The following is a 22,950-nucleotide window of genomic DNA, read 5'->3' on the forward strand; positions in this document are numbered from 1 at the left end:
CCGCTCATCGCAACTAGAGAGAAACCTGCACAGCAAGGACGAAGACCCAGCCCAGCCAAAAATGAATAATAAAAAATTTTAAAACTGTAGGAAAAAGAAAAGTTAGCAGAGACAGACATGTCTCTCATTTCTCTTTATAAGGGCACCAATCCTATTTATGAGGGCCTCCTTCTAACAACCTAATTCTTCTAATACCTCCCAAGGGCCCACCTCCAAATACCAACACGCTGGAGATTCAGGCTTCAGCATTTGAATTGGGGGTGGGGGGTGGGCACAAGCATTCAGGCCGCAGCTGATGACATCAGACAGCCTCCCAGGGCACAGGGCAGGGTGGGGAACACTGGAGATGAGATCTGGCCCGGCAACAGGAAGAGGCGAGTCCTTCACTGAAACGTGCCCATGCGGTTGCCATCCACCGCTGTGCTTGGGTGCCGCCACATTGGACAGAGAGCCAGAAGCCGGGTTTCAGTTTCCTCTAGCCTTCTGGCACGAATCTCTCCCACAGAGTTAATGTGGGGGAAAGATCCCGGCTCAGGCAAATTGTCCTGAGGAGAGGGGCTGGCCCTGAGAGAATGGACGGAAAGAGAGAAAGGGAGAAAAACCCATCTGACTCTGGGGGGGCAGGGCTGGGAAGGAAGGCTGGGAGCCGGTATGGGTTGAGCTGTGTCGCTACAAAAATCCCTGTGTTGTGACTTCCCTGGTGGCGCAGTGGGTAAGAATCCACCTGCCAATGCAGGGGAGACGGGTTCGATCCCTGGCCCCAGAAGATTCCACTTGCTGTGGGGCAGCTAAGCCTATGTGCCTAGAGCCTGTGCTCCACAAGAGAAGCCGCTGCAACTAGAGAAAGCCCTCACGCAGCAACTGAGAGCCAGTGCAACCAAAAGTTAAAAACATTAATAAATTAAAATTCCTGTGTGGAAGTCCTACCCCCAGAACCTCAGAATGCCATTGTATTTGGAGACAGGATGTTTCCAGATGTGATTAAATTAAAATGAGGTCATTAGGTAGGCCCTAGTTCATTATGACTGCTGTCCTTACAAGAAGAGGAACTCTGGACACATGCATGTACTGAGGGAAGACGTAAAGTCATGTGGGGAGTGGCTGTCTGCAAGCCAAGGGGAGGGGCTGGGAGCAGATCACCTCCCTCACCAGGAAACCAGCTCTGCTGCTAAGTCGCTTCAGTCGTGTCCGACTCTGTGCGACCCCATAGACGGCAGCCCACCAGGCTCCCCCGTCCCTGGGATTCTCCAGGCAAGAACACTGGAGTGGGTTGCCATTTCCTTCTCCAATGCATGAAAGTGAAGTCGCTCAGTCGTGTCCGACTCTTCGCTACCCCATGGACTGCAGCCTACCAGGCTCCTCCATCCATGGGATTTTCCAGGCAAAAGTACTAGAGTGGGGTGCCATTGCCTTCTCCTAAACCAGCTCTGCCGACACCTAAATCTCAGTCTTCAAGCCTCTAGAACTGAGAGGTCATGAATGTCTGTGGTCTAAGCCACCCCGTCTGTGGTGCTCTGCCACCACAAACTCTGCTAGAGTTTGGTAGCGCTAGCAAACTAGTACAGCAGCCTCCAATATGGCCAACAATCCTCACCTCTGGGTATCACACCCTCAGGTTGGTTCCTCCCACACTAAATCGGGCTGCTCTGTGTGACGGACTGGGCACAACAGAAGTGACACTGTGTGACGAGGTAAGGCTCCGTGGTAGGTTTCCACCTTGGTCGTTTGGGCTCTCTCTCTGGAAGAATCCAGCTGCCATATTGTAAGGACACTCAAGTAACCCCATAGAGATCCACATCAAAGGAATCTGGCCAAGAGCCAAGAGCCAGCAACAATTTTCCAGCCATGGAAGTCGACCCCAGTCAAGCCTTCAGATGACTGTGGCCCTACCTGACAGCAACTTCCCTGATTTCCCAAACACAGTCACTCAGGTAAGCCACTCCCTAATTCCTGACCCACAGAAACTGCTGTTATTGTTGTTTAGTCCCTCAGTCATGTCTGACTCTTTGTGACGCCATGGACTGTAGCCCACTGGGCTCCTCTGACCCTAGGATTTCCCAGGCAAGAATACTGTGCGACCCAGAGACCGAACCCAGGTCTCCTGCATTGGCACAGATTCTTCACTACTGAACTACTAGGGAAGCCCACAGAAACCATAAGTAATGACAAATTATTGTTGTGACTTTAAGGTAACGAGCTTTGGGGTAATTCGTTACACAGAACAGGCAGCTAATATATAACCTCCCTCTCCTTCAGACCCTTCTCCTGCTTTAACATCCCTGTATCCTTAACCCCACATCATGATGACACCATCAAGGCCTTAAGAAATAATGTGCATGCATGCTAAGTCACTTCAGTTGTGCCTGACTCTTTGCGACCCCATGGACTGTAGCCTGCCAGGCTCCTCTGTCCACAGAGCTCTCCAGGCAAGAATACTGGAGTGGGTTGCCATGCCCTCATCCAGGGAATCCTCCCGACCCAGGGATCGAACCTGAGTCGGGTTTGACTGGCACTGGCAGGCGGGTTCTTTACTACTAGCACCGCCTGGGAAGCCCCTAAGGAAGTAAACGGGGCCGCTAAATGGCTCTCGGGAGATACAATATTACCAATATATGAACAGAAAGGTGTTCAGCCTCACAAGGATGTGAAGAAACGGAAATTCAAATTTAAAAAGACACTTGGAGAGGGTTTTCAAACAGGAAAGAGATGTGACTGAAATGTTTTCCAAGCCAGTGCAGCTGTGTTCAGAGGAAATTTTAAGTGAACCTAAATAATTGTATGTTACTTTTTTAATATCCAAAAAAGAGTAAAAATATTTATCTCCATACTTTACACCGAACAAAAGGAAATTGGTATTGTAATCACTTAATCCAACTTTAGTCCACATTAGGGCTCCTCACAGCAGCACGAGGTCCTGCGGGCATGGGCACTGCCACGGTGTCAGTTGCCTGCCCGCACGGTGGACATGGCCATGGCAGGCTCTGCGGCCCCGCCCCTCCGTGGCCAACCTGCTGCTTCCATGACGTGCGGACTCCAGGTGTCCTTGCCGCTGCCAGCCAGGCCTGGGGTTGAGTCCTGCCATCTCTGGGAGGCCCTCCCACGTCCCACCCACCCTCACTTCTGGGGACTCCCCCTCCTCGACAAGGTTATCGCCCCGAGATCTTCCCTCTCATATTCTATTTTCTTTCCTTTTCTTTCACGATCTAAGGCCCCATCAAACCCAAAGCCCGAATTTTTTAGCCGCCTCAAACAGCCCAATTGAGGGCAGGAAAAGTGTCATTGCCAAACCCTCCAAAGAGGCAAGTACCAAATGTTTGGGCTCCATGTTCCCGGAGCTATAAAGAAGGAGAGGGCAAAAATACGTGTCCACTGCAAGGCCGTCCAAAGGCCCAGGCCTGCCAATCACAAACCTGTGAGTGGCCAACCCTCACACCTGTTTCCAAGGAACTACATGAACGCGTGTTCTCAGAAGGAGCCTGCGTTAGGTTCGTTTCACAGGTGGAACACTAAGACACAGAGAGATTAAGTCACTTGTCCATGGTCACCCAGCTGGGAAGCTGAACAGCCTGGATTTAGACTCCGGCATCCAAGCCTGTTGGGCCCGATGGGGCGGCAGGGACCCGAGCGGGGCTAGGGGTGGCTCTCTCTGGCCTGCCCCAGGTTGGCTGCGATGCCCACCCACTCGGGCAGGAAGGCCGCCTGGGGCTTAAAGATCATGCGGAATCGGGAGCCGGGCAGGGTGAAGTTGGCCAGGTAGACGGTGCTCCCCCCAGCGAGGTAGGCGGCCCAGATACCGAAGGTGCCCACAGTGATGACGGTGTGGTTACACTGCGTGAGGAGCGCGAAGTCCCTGGCCGGCGAGCCCTGCTGGCCGCTGCCCGCGAACACCACGTCCCGGTGGGAGCTGTTGATGTTCCTCCGGCACCAGGCCATGTCGTCGCTGGTGATCACAAAGAGCGGGCTGTGGTGGCGAGCGCGGAACCAGTCCAGGGCCTGCTGCAGGTAGCCCCGGTCGGCCAGCACACCCTTCCACATGGTGGGCATGACTCGGACATAGTCCCCACGGCGCACGTGGACCCCCACGTAGGTGCTCGGCCGACTGCCATTCACCCGCAGACCCCGCAGGAAGTTCTGGGCCTCCTCACGCACGTGGGCGTGCAGGGTGAACTCCTGGAGGATCTCGGCGCGGAGGTGGTGGTAGAAGGTCCAGGAGCAGGGGTAGCCGGTGAGGCGCACGTACTCCCCCGGGATGTGGCGGTACTGCTCCTCCATCCAGTCGTTCAGGTGGTAGTTCTGCCAGGGGACGCTCCTGGCCGTGGCGTCGTGCAGGACCGGGAGTGTGATTCGGAAGATGGGGGCCAGCGTGCTGTGCATCTGGGGCGGGATGAAGGCGGCGCGCCCGTTCATCTTGGCCAGGGCGTACAGGGTGGCGTACTCCCCCATCTGGTTCCCCAGGCGGCCTTTGGCGTTGATGGTGAACACGCCCCCCCTCGGCAGGTGTCTGGGGAACAAGACCACGTGACCTGCATAGGCCCAAGGGGCGGGCACCAGGGCCAGGCGCCGGTGGCAGTGGAAAACAGTGGACACCGCAAAGATGACAAAGAGGAAGCAGACGGTGGATGAGGAAGGGCAGGTGGCCCAGAATCTCGTGGCGGCTGTGGGGAAGAGAGATGACTTAATTCAACAGGGGTGGCTGGGCTGGCATGACTTCCTTCATCACCCCCCAAACCAGCCACTCATGCACTCACTCAGCCCATCCAGAGCACAGACCCTGAACCCCTCTGACCTGGGTTTAAATCTCAGCTCCAGCCTTTATAAAGCTGTGTGACTTTAGTCAGGTTCCTGCCCCTCTCTGAATCCCAGTTTCCTTGCCTGTTAAAAGGTGTGACTGGGACTTCCCTGGCAGCTCAGTGGTTAAGACTCTGCCTTTCAAAGCAGGGGATGCAAGTTTGATCCCTGGTCAGGGAATTAAGACCCCACGTGCTACATGATGCGACCAAAAAAAAAAAAAGAGTGGAGGGGATGACGAAGTCGAACCATTCCAAAGTGCCAACATTCAGCCGCATGTTTTCCTACACAGTCCTTTCCTATGGTTCAACCTCACAGAACTACCTCAGTTATAAGACTTTTAGGACAGTGCTTAGCACACAGCAGGCACTCTGTAAGTCTTGGAAAATAAAGACTTCTGGAGTATTTATTGTATGTAAACCGAGAGCCCACAATCTATTAAGGCTGCGTAACGCAGAGGTTCAGAGCACAGACTCTGAGGGCAGATAGCCCAGGTTCGCGTGCACACTCCACCTCCTGGTGGGCAGCCCGGAGCCTGTTCTTTAACTCTTGGAGCTCACTTTTCTCCATAAAATGGGGTTAACCAAAGCGCCTGCATGAAGGATGTTTCTGGAAGGCTCCCTGCATGGTAAGTGCTCCCTGCTTCTGTCAGTGGACATGGGGGATTCCAGCCGTCTACAGGGGCCTTGACGCCCTTGCCCCTGACTCAGGGCGGGGCCTGTGATGGGCCTTGGCCAATCAAATATGGCGGAAGTGACGTTGCACCATTTCTATCTCTTTTTTTTTTGACGGTGCCATGCAGCTTCTGGGATCTTAGTTCCTTGACCAGGGATCAAACCTGTGCCCCCTGCAGTGGAAGTTCGGAGTCTTAACCTCTGGACCACCGGGGAAGACTCATAAAGAATGAACTTTTTGCGGGGGAGGGTGCCATTTCTGGACCAGGACTTAACAGTCTGCTGGTTCCCACCTCCTGCTTCTGTAACATTCTCTCTCCCCGGCTGCCTCAAGCTGCCTGCTGCTAAGTCGCTTCAGTCGTGTCCGACTCTGTGCGACCCCATAGACGGTAGCCCACCAGGCTCCCCAGTCCCTGGGATTCTCCAGGCAAGAACACTGGAGTGGGTTGCTGCCGGGGTCCAGCCCCGGCTGATCCAGGGTATTCGAAGGGGAGACGGCGTCGGTGACTATTTAAATATTCATCAAAGATATAAAGAGTAATAGAATGAGGATAGCTCAGTAGGAAAATTCAGTGGAGAAAAGAGGCTGAGTAGCTTGGTTTACGCGGGAGACCAATAAAATTTCAAGACAAGAAGCTTGCACCACTTACGTAGGCCGCAGGCGTCCTTCTGTTCTCCCGAAGGAGAGGAGACACTGAGGCCTCCCCGGTCGGATCTTAGAAGCCCAGGCATAATTAGTAAGCATGGTGGGTTCCGCGCTCCAGATGGAGACTCAGCCAGAGTTTGAGAGAGAGAGAGACATGGGGAGACCAGTATTTCGAGGAACTGATCCCAATTCTTTATTTCCCAGAGTCTGTTTTTATACACTGAGATGTTATACAAAAGTCACGTGGGGACAGCAGTCCTGACTTTTAAGTCAGGTGCTTCATACAAATGTATACAGCGGTCTTAGGGGTGTTACATCACCTTCTGGCCAGGGGGGCCTGCTGACAATTTACGACCCTCTCCTTGTGACAGTGGTCAGTCAACCAGAACACTTTTTTCCCCAAGGGTGATTATTCTTAAAACAGATGCCACCCAAATAAAGTTACATTCCTATAGGATGAGGGTGTAGTGGGTTTTAGTTAAGGAAAGAATTTACTTAGCCTAAGGTCTAACATGATTAATATCAAAGGTTAATACTTATTTCTTCTATATATTCATTAATGTGTGTAAGGGCAGGGGATGTGGAGTCTTAGCAACAAACATTGGCTCAACAAATGAAAAACCCTTCACCAATACAATTTCTAATCAGCCCACTATACTTATACTAATGGTTTTCTAACTTTTCTAAGGAACCTGTTTTTAGAAGGTTTAAAGCATCTCGTGCCTCTCATGGTTGGGAGGCTGTGAGCAATCACATGTGGCCGGACAAGCCTGTCAGGCAGGCTAGAGAATCTTCAGAGGAGTTTGTAGGTTGAAATACTCCTATCACGCCCAGGAATTATTATTAACTGGAGCTCTAAGTTAACTCCTTCTCCGAAAGAGGTGGTGGGGGACAGCCCCCCGTAAAGTCAGAGGTGTAGGTGAGAGCACAAAGTAGCAAAGTAGGCAGGCTCTGGTTATGGGGGTAGATGCTTGAGAATTTCCAGAGGGACTCCTGAGGCTCCATCCTGCCTTTGTGTATGTCAAGCCTCCTTCCTCATGACCTTTGTCATGGGCGGAGTGCCTCACGCCGGCCCCCAACAGGTTGCCACTGCCTTCTCCAATGCATGCAAGTGAAAAGTGAAAGTGAAGTCGCTCAGTCATGTCCGACTCTTTGCGACCCCATGGACAGCATGGACTTTTGACCCCATGGACCCATGGACAGCATGCAGCCTACCAGGCTTGCCTGGGATTTTCCAGGCAAGAGTACTGGAGTGGGTTGCAAGCTGCCTAGGTTTAGCTTTTATATTAGGTCTCTGATGAGCCCTTCTTTTTTGTAGGTAACCACTTTACTGAGATAATATTCCAATACCATACAGTTCCCCTATATAAAGTGTAAAATAGCTTTTAGTATATTCTCAGAGTTGGGCAAGCATCACAATTACTTTTAGAAAAATTTTATCACCCCCAACTGAAACCCTGCACCCCTTAGCCATCCCCACCCCCAGTCTTCCCCTCCTCTCCACCTCCTGCCAGCTCATCTACTTTCTGCCTCAGGGGATTCACCTACTCTGCACATTGCATGTAAATGAATCACACATTAAGGGCCTCTTTGTGACTGGTTTCCTTCACTCTGTGTCATATTTCCCAGGCTTACCCATGTGGCAGCATGTGTTAGCATGTCACTAATTTCTGATGTTCCCCTCCATGGTTCTGTCTCCTTTTATTTATCAGTTCATCAGTTCCTAGACATCTGGGGTGTCTTCCTTCTGGGGTTATCAGGAATAACATTGCTATGAACATGCATGTCCAAATCCTTGTGTGGACCTAAGTTTTCATTTCCCTCAGGGATTTACCTGAGAGTAGAACAGCTGGGTCGTGTGGTAACTAACAGTGTTTAACAGTTTCAGGAACTGCAGCCTGGTTTCCGAGCAGCTGCCTTATTTTCCATTCCCACCAGCAGCGTATGAGGGCTCTGATTTCTCCACATCCTTGCCAACACTCACCACTGTCTGTCTTTCTGACCACAGTGGTAGTGCCATGCTAGCTCACTGAAGCCTACACTTTTGAACTCACCCAGGCCCCTGGCAGTTCCTGCCCCGACTCCACGGCTGACTGGGCTCCATGAACCTCAGCTTCCCCACCCGTGTAGTGAGGTGGATGACACCTTCTTCAGGGATTGCTTCTTTTTCAGGCCATCGCTCCCCTGCTCTCCCCTGTGCTCCGAGAAGCGGTCTTCTCACAGTGCGTCTTCAGTGTGTCCTGACCCTCTATGTCCCCTTCCCTGCTCTGTTCCCTGACCAGCCATGCCTGGTTTCCCTGTGGCCAGGAGACCCCCAAGGCCCTACAGGAGCCCTGGATTGCGTGGCCCTCACTCCTCCTCATCTGGCTTCCATCTAAACCCCTCCAGGCTCCCCATCTGTCCTTCCACCGGTCCCCTTAAATGTCAGGGCTCTGTGGGCCTCGCCTCCACTCTCCACCTCCTCTTCCTCCTATATTCCAGGGTCCCTCACTTTATTAATCTGACCCCTTTGGGAAATATGAACACTCTCAGGCCCTCCTCAAAGGTCTCCCATTCAATGTGGGTTCCCAGTGAGGTCAGCTGGCTCTTACCACATGAAGACTAAGTATATGTCACGCTCCCTCCCCTGAGGTGTACAGGAAATGCCTTGCTCGCTGCTTTGATTTCTAAAAAGCCAATTAAATCTGTCCCTGAGCCCCTCTGCTCTCTGGGCTGGTGATAAGTGTGAAGTGAAGTGAAAGTCACTCAGTCGTGTCCAACTCTTTGCGACCCCATGAACTATACAGTCCATGAAATTCTCAAGGCCAGAATACTCGAGTGGGTAACCTATCCCTTCTCCAGTGGAGCTTCCCAACCCAGGAATTGAATTGGGCTCTCCTGAATCACAGGCAGATTCTTTACCAGCTGAGCTATACTCTGTCCCAATCTGTACCACAGCCTGCCCATCTCGGGCCCCGCCTGGAGTCTTATTCTTTGGGGTGGTGGCGGCAGGGGGATGGTGGCGGGGAGCAGAGGAAGGACTTGAACCTCTGGTCAGCTCACCCACCTCAGTCAGAGCCCCAAGCAGGTTCCAAACCATCAGGCAAGCTGAGCAGGGATTGGAGCCAGGACTACTAGGGAGGAGAAACCAGCTCAGGACAGAGTGAGCCCCCACTCAGGGTCACCTCCACCATGTGCGACCCATGCAGCTGCACAGGGCCCCTCCTCTGCTCCAGCCATCTAGAAATTCTCCATGACTGCTGGCAAGGCAGCCGGTTTTCATTTTGCCTTGGGTTCTGCCAATCACGTGACTCAGATGGTAAAGAATCTGCCTGTGATGCAGGAGACGCAGGTTTGATCCCTGGGTAGAGAAGATCCCCTGGAGAACGGAATGGCAACCGATTCTAGTATTCTTCCCTGAAGAATCCCATGGACAGAGGAGCCTGGCGGTCTAAAATCGATGGGGTCGCAAAGAGTCGGAGAGACTGAGCGACTAACACTGCTAATCAGGTAGGTAGGCAGTCTGGCTGCTACGTCTTTGAGTCTCAAGGGCTCCCTCTCCTGTTCGCTCATCAGCCTACACAGCTGAAAAGCCACGGGAAATAGTCAATCAGAACTGATGAAGCCCAGGGCTGGTTTTGCGGCTTATATTCCGGTCCACAGTTCCTTATCGACCACTTTTATGAAGATTGGAGGTGAACCCCAACCTGAGTTGAAATCATCTGGAGACAAAATTTTAACCAATGTGAGGCTATTCATAGACTTATTTTGCAGTGAGTGCCCACTTGTTCTGCTTGTAGAAACAATAACATCTGATATGGTGAAGTTGAACGGTTCTATGGAGACCTACCAGACCTTCTAGAACTAACACCCAAAAAAGATGTCATTTTCATTATAGAGGACTGGAATGCAAAAGTAGGAAGTCAAGAAACACTTGGAGTAACAGGCAAATTTGGCCTTGGAGTACAGAATGAAGCAAGGCAAAGTTTAATAGAGTTCTGCCAAGAGAACGCACTGGTCAGAGCAAATACCCTCTTCCAACAACACAAGAGATGACTCTATACATGGACATCACCAGATGGCCAACACCAAAATCAGATTGATTATATTCTTTGCAGCCAAAGATGGAGAAGCTCTATAAAGTCAGCAAAAACAAGACCAGGAGCTGACTGTGGCTCAGGCCATGAACTCCTTATTGCCAAATTCAGACAAATTAAAGAAAGTGGGGAAAACCACTAGATCATTCAGGTATGACCTAAATCCAATCCCTAATGATTATACACTGGAAGTGAGAAATAGATTTAAGGGACTAGATCTGATACACAGAGTGCCTGATGAACTATGGACAGAGGTTCGTGACATTGTACAGGCGACAGGAATGAAGACCATCCCCAAGAAAAAGACATGCACAAAGGCAAAATGGCTGTCTGGGGAGGCCTTACAAATAGCTGAGCAAAGAAGAGAAGCGAAAGGCAAAGGAGAGCAGGAAAGATATACCAATCTGAATGCAGAGTTCCAAAGTATAACAAGGAGAGATAAGAAAGCCTGCCTCCTTGATTGATGCAAAGAAATGGAGGAAAACAACAGAATGGGAAAGACTAGCGATATCTTCAAGAAAATCAGAGATACCAAGGGAACATTTCAGGCAAAGATGGGTTCAATAAAGGACAGAAATGGTATGGACCTAACAGAAGCAGAAGACATTAAGAAGAGGTGGCAAGAATACACAGAACTATACAAAAAAGATCTTCACGAAACAGATAATCACGATAGTGTGATCACTCACCTAGAGCCAGACATCCTGGAATGTGAAGTCAAGTGGGCCTAAGGAAGCATCACTACAAACAAAGCTAGTGGAGGTGATGGAATTCCAGTTGAGCTATTTCAAATCCGAAAAGATGATGCTGTGAAAGTGCTGCATTCAATATGCCAGCAATTTTGGAAACTGAGCAGTGGCCACAGAACTGGAAAAGGTCAGTTTTCATTCCAATCCCAAAGAAAGGCAATGCCAAAGAATGCTCAAACTACCACACAATTGCACTCATCTCACACGCTAGTAAAGTAATGCTCAAAATTCTCCAAGCCAGGCTTCAACAAAACGTGAACTGTGAAATTCCAGATGTTCAAGCTGGTTTTAGAAAAGGCAGAGGAACCAGAGATCAAATTGCCAACATCCACTGGATCATGGAAAAAGCAAGAGAGTTCCAGAAAAACATCTATTTCTGCTTTATTGACTATGCCAAAGCCTTTGACTATGTGGATCACAATAAACTGTGGAAAATTTTTAAAGAGATGGGAATACCAGACCACCTGACCTGCCTCTTGAAAAATCTGTATGCAGGTCAGGAAGCAACAGTTAGAACTGGAAATGAAACAACAGACTGGTTCCAAATAGGAAAAGGAGTATGTCAAGGCTGTTATGTTGTCACCCTGCTTATTTAATTTATATGCAGAGTACATCATGAGAAATGCTGGGCTGGAGGAACCACAAGCTGGAATCAAGATTGCTGGGAGAAATATCAATAACCTCAGATATGCAGATGACACCACACTTATGGCAGAAAGCAAAGAAAAACTAAAGAGCCTCTTAGTGAAAGAGGAGAGTGAAATAGTTGGTTTAAAGCTCAACATTCAGAAAACTAAGATCATGGCATCTGGTCCCATCACTTCATGGGAAATAGATGGGGAAACAGTGACAGATTTTATTTTGGGGGGCTCCAAAATCACTGCAGATGGTGACTGCAGCCATGAAATTAAAAGACGCTTACTCCTTGGAATAAAAGTTATGACCAATCTAGATAGCATATTGAAAAGCAGAGACATTACTTTGTCAACCAAGATCCATCTAATCAAGGCTATGGTTTTTCTAATAGTCATGTATAGATGTGAGAGTTGGACTATAAAGAAAGCTGAGTGCCAAAGAATTGATGCCTTAGAACTGTGGTGTTGGAGAAGACTCTTGAGAGTCCCTTGAACTGCTAGGAGATCCAACGAGTCCATCCTAAAGGAAATCAGACCTGAATATTCATTGGAAGGACTGATGTTGAAGCTGAAACTCCAATACCTTGGCCACTTGATGCAAAGAATTGACTTACTGGAAAAGACCCTGATGCTGGGAAAGATTGAGGGCAAGAGGAGAAGGGGACTACAGGATGAGATAGTTGGATGGCATCACCAACTCAATGGACATCAGTTTGAGTAAACCCCAGGAGTTGGTGATGGACAGGGAGGCCTGGCGTGCTGCAGTCCATGGGGTTGCAAAGAGTCGGACACGACTGAGCAACTGAACTGAACTGATGGGATGCTGCCCAGGCCCCACTGAGGGGTGTATAATATATAAGCTGCACATCCCATGGTGCTGTCAAAACAGTTTCTGCAGCACGTCTGGTGCACAGAGTTTCAGATATTAGACTGTAGGCTTATCTTCACTCATTGGGTCCTCATGATCTCCCAAGAGTAAGGTACATTTTTCTGCCGATTTAACATTAAAGGAAACTACGGCACAGAGAGGTTAAGAAACTTGCTTTGGGGTACACAGCTAGGAAAGAGGTGAAGCCTGGATTTGGAACCAGTGTGGCTCAGGAATCTGGGATCCTGATTACTGTCTTGGGTTTTTCTACTCTGCCCTGAGAAAGGGATACTCAGATGCATACTCTCAGTGCAGTTGTTGCTGAGTTGCTAAGTCGTGTCTGACTCTTTGTGACCTCATGAACTGTAGCCCACCAGGCTCCTCTGTCCATGGGATTTCCCAGGCAAGAATACTGGAGTGAGTTGCCATTTCCTTCTCCAGGGGATCTTCCCAACCAGGGATTGAACCTGTGTCTCCTGCATTGGCAGACGGATTTTTCACTGGCTCCTTTAGAGATGATCATCACCTCAGGAAGCTCAGGTTATTAAAAGCAAAAGTGAGAAAGCAGGCTTTCCTCTAGGGAACATTAGCTTAAGAAACTTCTAATTTCTGCACAAGTTAGCCTGCCCCTCACGCCGCCTGCCCTGGATCCCATATGTCCCCCTCTGATCTGGGGGTGTCTCTTTTTCTGGCAGCTAACCCCTCCTCACAGCTTACATTCAAATCCTATGTCCCCATCCTGCCTCCGCCGCTGTGGTCACCCAGAACCAGAAGCACAGACTGTCTCAGCTGCGCCCTCCCGCCGGAACAGTGGGTCCCCAAACCCCACAGGCCCTCGCTGTGCCACAGTCAATGCACTCAAGGCCACAGTAGCAAATATGGTGCCCCATTGTCCCAAGATCTACGCCTTTCTCAGTGGGAAGTGATAAAAAATGTTATCTTTCTAGTCAAAACCATTAGAGTATGTAATACAGTTGAGGGCAACATTTGTACGAAAATTTCACCCCTGAAGTCTTGAGGCCTCATAGTGAACGGTCATGGGGAAAACTGCTTTGAGCTCTGAACCCCTGGGGGGGTCCCCGATTTCTCCCTCCAGCCGCTAGAACCACCGAGGTCCCAGGCATTCATTTCTCCCCTACCCCGACCCCACCAACTCAGAAAGCAGCCCAAGTCTTTGGGTTTCCAGGTGGCTGGTGTGACCCTTCAAAGGACACTGACTTCTAGGGCTTGAAAGCGCCTGACCTTCATGCTCAGTTAACCCACAGCTGGCAGAAGGTTCCAGAGGGCAGGAGGGGCTGGCGTGGGGTCCCACCTCGGTGTGAGCGGCCATGACACCGCCCCCCACCCTCAGCAGGTCTGCCCCTTCCTGATTGCAGCCACCACCACGTGGTGGGGCTGAGCCCCAGCCTGCCCGCCCTTAGGAGAAGTGGAGCAGGGGCTGGGTGTGAGTGGAGCGCGGACCCTAGACCCGGGAAGGCCATCTGGCCGCTGTCCCCTCCTACCTGTCTTGAGCTTCCTGGGCCAGCCTGCTCGGGGATGTCCAGCTGCGGGCCGCTGCGGGGCAACGGCTCTCATGTCCCACATCGTCCCGGGTGGTATGGCTGCCAGGGGTCCCTGCAGGGAGAGCATGGCTGCCTTGGCGAGGGGACTGGGGCGGGGTGGGGGGGCGGGGGTGGTGTTGGATTCTTAGGCTCTGCTCTGAGCTCCCGCCCAGAACCCCCACTAGCCCGGGGCCTGAGAACAGCCACTCCGCACTCACTCCCCGGAGCCCACGCTGGCCGCCAAGCTCCTGCGGGAGAGGACATGTGAGCAGCTAGCGGCAGAGGACAACCTCTTCCAGGGCACAGGTTTGGACGACGGCAGGGTGAAGGGTCGGGTGGGTGCCAAAGAAACCAGGGAAGAGGAGCCTGAGTCCCAAAGGGACCCCCCCACTGCCCAGGTGAAGGGCCTGACTCTGGATCCGGTGGGAACACAGCTAGTCTCTGCTCCTTGAATGGGGGGGGGTGGTCAGGGTGGGCTATAGTTCCCACAGTGGGTATGGACCAGGGGCCGGACATCTGGGCTCCCCAGTGGCAGGGGCTGGCTTCTCGATCCCCCAGGAACATCGGGGGACTCAACCCGTTTGCCTGGCGTACTAAGGCCATAAAGCAGGGCCCCTTGAACCACCCAGGCGAGAGAGGAGAGGTGGGAGATGGGGTGAGCGCCTTATAAGGCAGGTGCCAGGGGACCAGGGCAAATGCCCCGCGCCAGAGCTCAAAATGGCGCCAGGCTCCTCCTCAGGAGGGGTGGAGGCCATGGCAGTCATCTGGGGCGGGGGAGGTGGGGACCCTGGGGGCGGTGAAATCAGGCTGGGGAGGGATGTGACCCCACCGCACCCACTGGTGCCTCACAGACTCCCAGTGGGGGCCCATGCCCAGGTCCAGACTTACCCAGGGGCCTGGACTGTGGGGCCCAGAGGGGTTCAAAGCCCCTAGACCTGAGGGAGCTCTCCAACGGGGGCTGCCAGCCCTGGACGGGGAGGAGAAGCATTCCAGCACCAAGTCCTTTCTTGCCCGTGCCTTCCCAGGCCTGGACTTCCGGCTCCTGCAGATGCCCTGGCCTCTAGCCCTGCCCTGTCCGGCCCCTCTCTCTCCTCCCTTGGCACTCGCCACCCCCATCGTCTGTTCCCCCTTCTTCTCTGGGGACTTTACAGCCGGTGGGCAATGTGGGGGCTCTGATTCCTGGACCCTGAGGCCTAGGATGGCAGTGGGAGCCAGGTGGGCTGAGATTATCAGAAAGTCCTCAGAAATGCGAGCACACAGGGCCCTCCCATCCCAAGCGGGACACCAGGGCTTGACCTTCTCAGCCCCCCAGGCATTCCACACCAGTCTCCCAGCCCAGGCTTCCAGCCCCCAGGCATCCCCACCGGGGTCCCTAGCACGGTCCTCTGGGTTCTGCGTCTGGGTGAGAAAGGGTTAAGGGTGGGTGGAGGCTGGGGGTGGGTGGCAGGGAGGCTTGGTTGTTTGGTGATAATCCCCCTCCGTGCCCTGGGTGTGGAGAACGAGGTTAGGGCCCCATGTGGGAAAGGGGCCTCCCCTCTGATCCCCGATCCCCATGGACCTGCCTCCTGCTTCTGATCCCCCAGCCCAGCACCCCTGCTCTCCCCCCAGGTCAGGCCTGCTGCACTGCCCGCTCTCCTCCGGCTCTGCAGGTGTCTCGGAGGTCCCCGCCCCCAGGCTCCCCGGGACCCGCTCCCCCTACACCCTGTGGACTCCGGTTTCCCAGCCGCCATCTTTCTGGCCTCGTGGTTTCCCCTTGCATCCTCCTCGCCCCTCCTGCTTCCTCTCCCAGCCTGGCCCTTGCCCTACACTGGCCTTGCCCCCTCTCCCTCCATCTGTCTGTCTGCGCCCCTATCTGTCCCTGTCTCTGTTGCTTTGTCACTGAGTGTTCATCTGTCTGTAACTCCGTCTGCCCTGCCTTGCTCTCCCCCCTTATCCCCCTTGTCCTTGCTGGAAGTTTCCCCATCTGTCCCCCAGCCCCGCCCTCTCCCCAGGGCCCCCTGCCCCTCAACACTGACTGATAGCGCTGGGGTGTTAAGCTACGGATTAGTTCAGGCAAAATTCTCGATTTTGCTTGCGTTCTTTCCCCTTTGGCTTATGTAAACAGTAATTCTCCCCAGATGGAACTATTTTCCTCGCTCAGAAGCAGCCGGGAGAGGTCTGGGGCAGGGCCAGGGGTGGAATGCCAGGGTTCCTCAGGGAGCCTGGAGAGCGGGGTGGAGGCTGACCTCGGGGGGCAGCCCGAGGCCCCCAGCCTGGCCACTCCTCTCCTCTGCAGGTACTTGCCTCTGCTGGAACCATGCCCGTGACCTTTGCCCTCTGGCTCCTCCTGAGCCAGGCCAGCGCGGACCCATGTTACCACCCCGGGGGCCGCCCCCGCTTCTGCCTCCCACCCGTGACCCAGCTGGCTGGCATGGCCGCCTCCTGTCCCCAGGCCTGTGGCCCCTCCCCGGGCGTGGATCTCGGCCCACGGGCCCCCTGCAATGGCAGTCTGACCCTGGGCCTGGGGGGCCCTTTCCTCCTGTCGTCCGTCAGCCTGCGCTTCTGCACCCCAGGACCCCCAGCCCTGGTCCTGTCTGCCGCCTGGGCCACCGGAGGGCCCTGGAGGTCACTGTGGCGCAGGCCCGCCTGGCCGGGGGTGTTGGGAGGGCCCGAGAGGGTGATCTTCCGGGTCCCAGCGGGCCCGAAGGCCAGCGTGGTGGCCAGTCACCTCCGCCTGGAGCTCGGGGGCCGGGGAGGGCTGGCAGCCGCGGGCGTGAGAGGCCGCTGCCAGTGCCACGGCCACGCGGCCCGCTGCGCTGCCCGTGACCGGCCACCCCGCTGTCGCTGCCGCCACCATACCACCGGCCCGGGCTGTGAGAGCTGCCAGCCATCCCACCGCGACTGGCCCTGGCGGCCTGCCACGCCCCGGCACCCTCACCCCTGCCTGCGTAAGTCCGGGGCCCACCCTGACCTGCCCTGACCCGGAGCCGGGCCCATGGTCCAGCAGCCAGGCAGTGTCCCTGAGGGCAGGAGGCTCTCTCCTACCCCAGAGCTACCTGCCCCTTGCTTCTCCCCCACACTGTCCTCTGGCAGCACCTCTCTTGGCTCCCCTGGCTTTCCCCCACCACCTCTGCTGCTTCCATGCCCACCGGGGGCTCCAGCCTCTTGGTGACACCTGATCACGGTGATGTGGAGAACACTTTCTGAGCCCCGCCCAGGGCCTGGCTTGTCGCAGGCGCTCAGGTGGTATTTAGTGAGAGGCTGGAGAAAAACAGGGCAGCTGGATGTTTTTGGACTCATCAAATCAACCATGGTGGGGGAAGCTTTTATTCATCAGACACATTTTTATCCAGCACCTACTATGTACCGGGCAGGGATTGCATCAGGCCCATTTTACAGATGAGGAGACTGAGGCTAGAGCTGGGAAGTTCTGTGCACAAGGACACGCAGTCAGCAGGTGGCAGGGCTGGAACGTGAGCTCAGGAGGATAAGCCCAAGGGTCCTGGCTTGTCCCGAACGTGCTGTCACACTAGATGTTCTAGGGCAGCAGATGGGCGCACAGCCTCAGGAGGCAGCCAGACTGCTTGGGTTCAAATCCCAGCTCACCAGCTTCCTGGCTGTGTGACCCCCAACTAGTGACCAAACCTCTCTGTGTCTCCATTTCCTCGCCTGTAAAGTGAGGAAAACAACAGTCTTTCCTCTACAGGCTGCAGTGGAAATTCAAGTCACGGATATACATAAAGTCCTTAGGACCTAGCACGGAGGTCCTGTGTTGCTCTTTTTAAATGTTTCCCCAGTAATTCCAATAAGTGGTCAGGTTTGAGAGTCACTGCCTTTGAAATCTGATCAATGCCCCCCAGCAAAATGTACATGGTAGGTGGTCCTCCTGCGAGGAAGTAGATATTGTAAATGTCATCTTATAGCAAAGGAGTCTGAGCTGCAGAAGGGAGGCGTCGCCTGCCCATGGAAAGAGTGAGACACTTCCACGCGGGGGTCTGACTCTGTAGCCCACTCTCTACACCCCGTGTGTTCATCAGTCCCCTTGGCTCACCCAGCTCCAGTCCAAAGCACCGCCTGTTTTAAAGATGAGAATGAAGGGCTTCGGGGACCCAGACTCACCTGGGGAACCCCAGGCAGTCTCTCTCCTGAGGGCGGTGGGGGGAAAGCTGGGAAAGGGGAACGGAATGGCGGCCTGAGGCGCCCTCACTCCATCCTGTTCCCAGCCTGCTCCTGCAACCAGCACGCGCGACGCTGCAGGTTCAACTCTGAGCTGTTCAGGCTGTCGGGCGGCCGGAGCGGGGGCGTTTGTGAGCGGTGCCGCCACCACACAGCCGGCCGGCACTGCCACTACTGCCAGCCAGGGTTCTGGAGGGACCCCGGCCAGCCCATCAGCAGCCGCAAGGCCTGCAGGGGTGAGTGCAGCCTGAAGCCCCGCCTAGAGGGAAAGGCAGCAGGCAGGTCTGTGGGAGGAGGGGCTGGGGGCCTGCGGGCGGAGGCGGCAGGGAATTCCAGCCTCCCCAGTCTTGGGGAGGAAGAGGCTGGGAGCCCGCACCCTACCTCCCCAGCTCCTCTCCTCACGCAGCCTGCCAGTGCCATCCAATTGGGGCGACAGGCGGTGCCTGCAACCAGACCAATGGGCAGTGCTCCTGCAAGTTAGGGGTCACTGGCCTGACCTGCAACCGCTGTGGTCCCGGCTACCAGCAGAGCCGCTCCCCCAGGATGCCCTGCCAGCGTGAGTCCTGGGGGCAGGGCCCCGAGTCCCAAGTGGGGTGGGAAGGAGATAGCCAGACCTCCAGGGGGCAAGATGGGTGAGGACCGGGTCCCTGGGAGACGGAAGCTAGAGACTGGACTCTGTGGCCTTGGGGAGGCGGAGACTGAAGTCCAGTCTCACCCTGTGGAGGAAGAGGCTAAGAGCCTGGATTCCTGGGTCTGAGAGAGGTCTTAAGACCGGGACTCCTGAGTCCAGAAAGTGGCGAGGGACCAGAACTCCAGGTCCTGGGGGAGAAAGGCAAAGTGTGCCTCCACTCTTGGGCTTCAAGGAAGCAGGATGCCCCTTGAGGGGTCTGGATGCCTGGTTTCCTTGGGGGCAGCGAGGTGCTGGTGGGAGGTGCTAAGAGGCCTTACCTCTTCTCTGCTCTCTCACAGGAATCCTAGAGGCGACAACCACCCTTGCTACAACCCCTCATGCTTACAGCTCGGGTAAGACAGGCTGGCCTACAAATCCCTGGTAGCAAGAAGGATCAGGGATGGGGTGATTGGGCCACCAGGAGGGGATCCAGGGGTGGTTCACTGAGCGCAGTCCCAAGGGTTCAGGCACCCCAGCTGTCCATCAAGATGGACTGTGGGGGATGGGCAGGGGCAGAATGCTGTAGCCCAGGCCTCAGGAGCCCGACCCTCCCCAGACCCTCAGTGTCAAAACTATTGCAATACTTCGGACACCAGGATACACATGAGCCTTCAGAGGTACTGCCAACAGGACTACGGTGAGTGCCGGGGAGAACAAGGGCCAGCAGGCGCACAGGGGCTCTGATCTGCCTCCAAGCAACTCTCGTCTTTGGCCTTCACTTTCCTCATCTTAAATGGGAAGGGGTGCTGAACTCTAAAGGGCCTGTCCTGATCTAGAACCTAAAGGGACAGCAGACAATGGGCGGAAGGGGGAGTGGGGAGGGTTACTCCCTACCTTCCTAGGTCTCCTTTCTCCCTACGTTCTTGGTCTTGCAGAGTTTCACAATCTTCTTCAGCCTGACATCCCTGAGTGGGGGAGGTGGCCTCCTGAGGATGGAAAGAGAAAGGCAAACTGGTTGAAAGGAGGGACCCTTGCGCTGTCTTGTCTGTCTCAGGTCCTCCACCCTCCTTCAGGGCTGTAGCCCCATTCCCACAGACTCCCCCCCAGTTTCCTAATCCACCAGTCTACACCAGCCCCCTGAGTCCAGGGCCTATGACCTCAACTGTCTTGGACACTCGAGTTCAGCCCAGCCCCAGTTACTCCCCTCAGTGGTACAGGATCCCAGACCTCCCCTCCCTGAGGCTCACCATCTGGCCACTAGTATCCTTGGAACTCCAAACGTGGAGGTTTCTGCCCCCCCCCCGCCCGCCCCACCTCCCATGGGAATCTTCCAGCCCATAGACTCAGCTTGCCCACCAGAGGGCTGCTCCCAACAGATCTCATCTCATCCCCTTAGAGGGGACACTTCTCTGAATCACCACTAGTAAGACCTCAACCCTGGGCTTCCCAGGACTGACCTCCTTCTGGCCCCCAAATTAATTCTAGATGCAGATCCCTCCTAGGGCAATATCTCTGTTTTCCAGGGGCTCTGTGTGCTCCTAATACTTTCTGACTCTCTGGCATTCGAGACCTGCTGCTGCTGCTAAGTTGCCTCAGTCATGTCCGACTCTGTGCGACCCAATGGATGGCAGCCCACCAGGCTCCCCCTTCCCTGGGATTCTCCAGGCAAGAACACTGGAGTGGGTTGCCATTTTCTTCTCCAATGCATGAAAGGGAAAAGTGAAAGTGAAGTCGCTCAGTCGTGTCCGACCCTCAGCGACCCCATGGACTGCAGCCCTCCAGGCTCCCCCGTCCATGGGACTTTCCAGGCAAGAGTACTGGAGTGGGGTGCCATTGCCTTCTCCGATTAGAGGCCTGGACCTGCCTTTTCTGCCTTGTTCCAGCCCCACCCACTGCAGGGTCCCGCGAGACCTCTAACCTTTAAGTCATTCCTATACCTGCTGTTTCTAATACGGTCTCAAAAGCATCCCTGGTGGTGCTTGCATATTTCCTGATGGGCACCTGGGTTCCTGGCCCAAGCCTGACCTCCTCTCCAGAGAGACCGCCCACCCACCCCTCCCCTTCACAATCACAATCCTGGGACCCAACCTCACACTCCAAACGCCTCGCCCTCCTTGTTTTGACCCGTGTCCTCAGAAAGACCTCACTCCTCACAGCACTGGGCCTCTCACCCTCAAAGCTTCAAGGTCTCTGTTCTTCCTGATGCGATTCTGGAAGCCCACCCTTGCGTCCCAGGCCCCTCCCCACCAAGACTAACCTCACGGGGCCCTCAGGCTACCCCCGGCCCAGGCCTGACCTCTCCCCTTTCGGCAGTGCTCCACGCGCAGGTGCTGGCGTCCGAGGCCGCGGACACGACATGGCAGCGGCTGGCCGTGCGCGTGCTGGCCGTGTACAAGCAGGGAGCACAGCCCGTGCGCCGTGGCAGCCAGGCCGCCTGGGTGCCCCGCGCCGATCTGACCTGCGGATGCTTGCGCCTGCGCCCCGCCAGCCACTACCTGCTGCTGGGCAGAACGGCTGGCGGCCCAGATCCTACACGCCTCGTCCTCGACCGCCACGGCCTCGCGCTGCCCTGGAGGCCGCGCTGGGCCCGGCCGCTGCGGCGGCTGCAGCAGGAAGAGCGCGCCGGGGGGTGCCGCACCTTGCGGCCTTCGACCCTGAGCCCCGAACCCAGGCTCTAGAGCCGAAGCCCCGCTGCCTCGAATGCCATCGAAGGAGCTAGAAGCACCCACGGGAGGCGCCTTTTACCTCGACGCTGAGGCGTCTCTCAGCGAGCCAATCAGACGCCGCGGAGCACCAGACGTCACTGGCATGCGCCAGCACCCAGGAGTCAGGAAGGCCTTAACTAAAGGCCGTAGAACTCTTGGTCTCTGGCTCGGACACTTGACCTTTGCCTTGTGGAGCAAGTCCCCTCAATAAAGTCTCAACTCTTGAGGAATCTTGGCTCCAGACCCCTGATCTGTGCTGGGAGAGTCTAGGAGGGGCAAATAAAGAAGGCCATGAGGAAAGTCGTGAAACCAAACATGGCTATAGAGGCTAGTCAGAGTTGTGTTGCTTAACCATTGGCTAAAGCCAGTGGAAGGGAGGGTGGCTAGAAAAGGCGGGAAACACACCTGAGGAAAGCACAGCAGTGTCGGATTTCCAGAAAGTTCCAAGTTAAGAAACATTTGATTCCTAATGGCCCCAGGATGGTCTTAGAAAATAATAGAACTTTGAGTGACTATCTGAAGAGGGTTCTGTTGGGTCCACCCGGTCTTGAACCAGAGGCTAAACCCTTTCCTGAGGGAACAGCCAATTGGGAGCCACAGAGCAGTCTGATTTCATTTGGTGCTAAGCAGAATTGGATTCCACCCAGCAGCTGGGTACCTACAGACCAGAGTGTTTGTTGCTCAGTCATGCTGACTCTTTGTGAGCCTATGTATTGTAGCTTGCCAGGCTCCTCTGTCCATGGGAGTCTCCAGGCAAGAATACTGGAGTGGGTAGCCATTCCCTTCTTCAGGGGATCTTTCCCACCCAGGGATCAAACCTAGGCCTCCCATATTGCAGGCAGATTCTTTACCGATCTGAGCCGCCAGGGAAGCCCTAACAGGCCAGAGGGATGGGGTTAAAAAAGGCAGGAAGTAGTAAGTACTATGGAATGGAAGGTCATGGGACTTAGGATTTTTCACGTCACCTTGGCCTCTGAACCCACAATGAAGAGCAGAATTTCAAATTTGAGTGACCTTTGTAGGAGAGACAGTGAGTACTTTGAGGGAATCTCAAAGAGATATGACTTAGGGTTCACTGGGGCCTAGAATGGAGAAGGAAATGTCACCCCACTCCAGTACTCTCGTCTGGAAAGTCCCATGGGTGGAGGAGCCTGGTGGGCTGCAATCCGTGGGGTTGCAAAGAGTCGGACACGACTGAGCGACTTCATTTTCACTTTTCACTTTCATGCATTGGAGAAGGAAATGGCAACCCACTCCAGTGTTCTTGCCTGGAGAATCCCAGAGACGGGGGAGCCTGGTGGGCTGCTGTCTATGGGGTCGCACAGAGTCAGACACGACTGAAGTGACTTAGCAGCAGCAGCAGCAGGGGCCTAGAAAGCAACCTCTTCTTTCCCTGAGAGAAAAAGCAGGCCTGAGCCAATGAGGAGTCTGGTTGCACCATGATGTCATTGGGTGCTAGGCAGAGAGAACAGGCTCTCCCGCCAGTGTTCTGAGTATGCCCCT

General features: G+C 54.6%; 2 protein-coding genes across 6 annotated transcripts; one reads left to right on the plus strand and one right to left on the minus strand.

Moving 5' to 3' along the window:
* Positions 1-3,309: 3,309 nt before the first annotated feature.
* On the minus strand, positions 3,310-20,259 carry LOC113876245 (galactoside 2-alpha-L-fucosyltransferase 2-like). 3 transcript variants are annotated; one of them, XM_027515233.1, is made up of 3 exons: positions 19,637-20,259; positions 13,939-14,050; positions 3,310-4,655 (listed from the first exon to the last, which is right to left on the minus strand). In XM_027515233.1, exons 2-3 carry the CDS (start codon positions 14,018-14,020, stop codon positions 3,631-3,633), a joined length of 1,107 nt encoding a protein of 368 aa, XP_027371034.1. In that variant the 5' UTR covers positions 14,021-14,050; positions 19,637-20,259; the 3' UTR covers positions 3,310-3,630. The 3 variants fall into 3 exon arrangements, with proteins under 3 accessions (XP_027371034.1, XP_027371033.1, XP_027371032.1); XM_027515232.1 differs by lacking the exon at positions 19,637-20,259 and adding an exon at positions 18,076-18,217; XM_027515231.1 differs by lacking the exon at positions 19,637-20,259 and adding an exon at positions 14,866-15,912.
* On the plus strand, positions 14,135-21,677 carry NTN5 (netrin 5). Of its 3 annotated transcripts, XM_027515228.1 has the most exons (7): positions 14,146-14,283; positions 16,253-16,904; positions 18,180-18,368; positions 18,539-18,688; positions 19,102-19,155; positions 19,359-19,439; positions 21,056-21,677. In XM_027515228.1, the coding sequence occupies exons 2-7, from the start codon at positions 16,274-16,276 to the stop codon at positions 21,418-21,420; spliced, it is 1,470 nt and encodes a 489-aa protein (XP_027371029.1). In that variant the 5' UTR covers positions 14,146-14,283; positions 16,253-16,273; the 3' UTR covers positions 21,421-21,677. The 3 variants fall into 3 exon arrangements, with proteins under 3 accessions (XP_027371031.1, XP_027371029.1, XP_027371030.1); XM_027515230.1 differs by lacking the exon at positions 19,359-19,439 and having other exon boundaries at positions 14,135-14,283; XM_027515229.1 differs by lacking the exon at positions 14,146-14,283 and having other exon boundaries at positions 16,169-16,904.
* Positions 21,678-22,950: the final 1,273 nt, after the last annotated feature.

This window comes from Bos indicus x Bos taurus, chromosome 18 (assembly GCF_003369695.1).
Source record: "Bos indicus x Bos taurus breed Angus x Brahman F1 hybrid chromosome 18, Bos_hybrid_MaternalHap_v2.0, whole genome shotgun sequence".
Taxonomy (NCBI): Eukaryota; Metazoa; Chordata; class Mammalia; order Artiodactyla; family Bovidae; genus Bos; species Bos indicus x Bos taurus.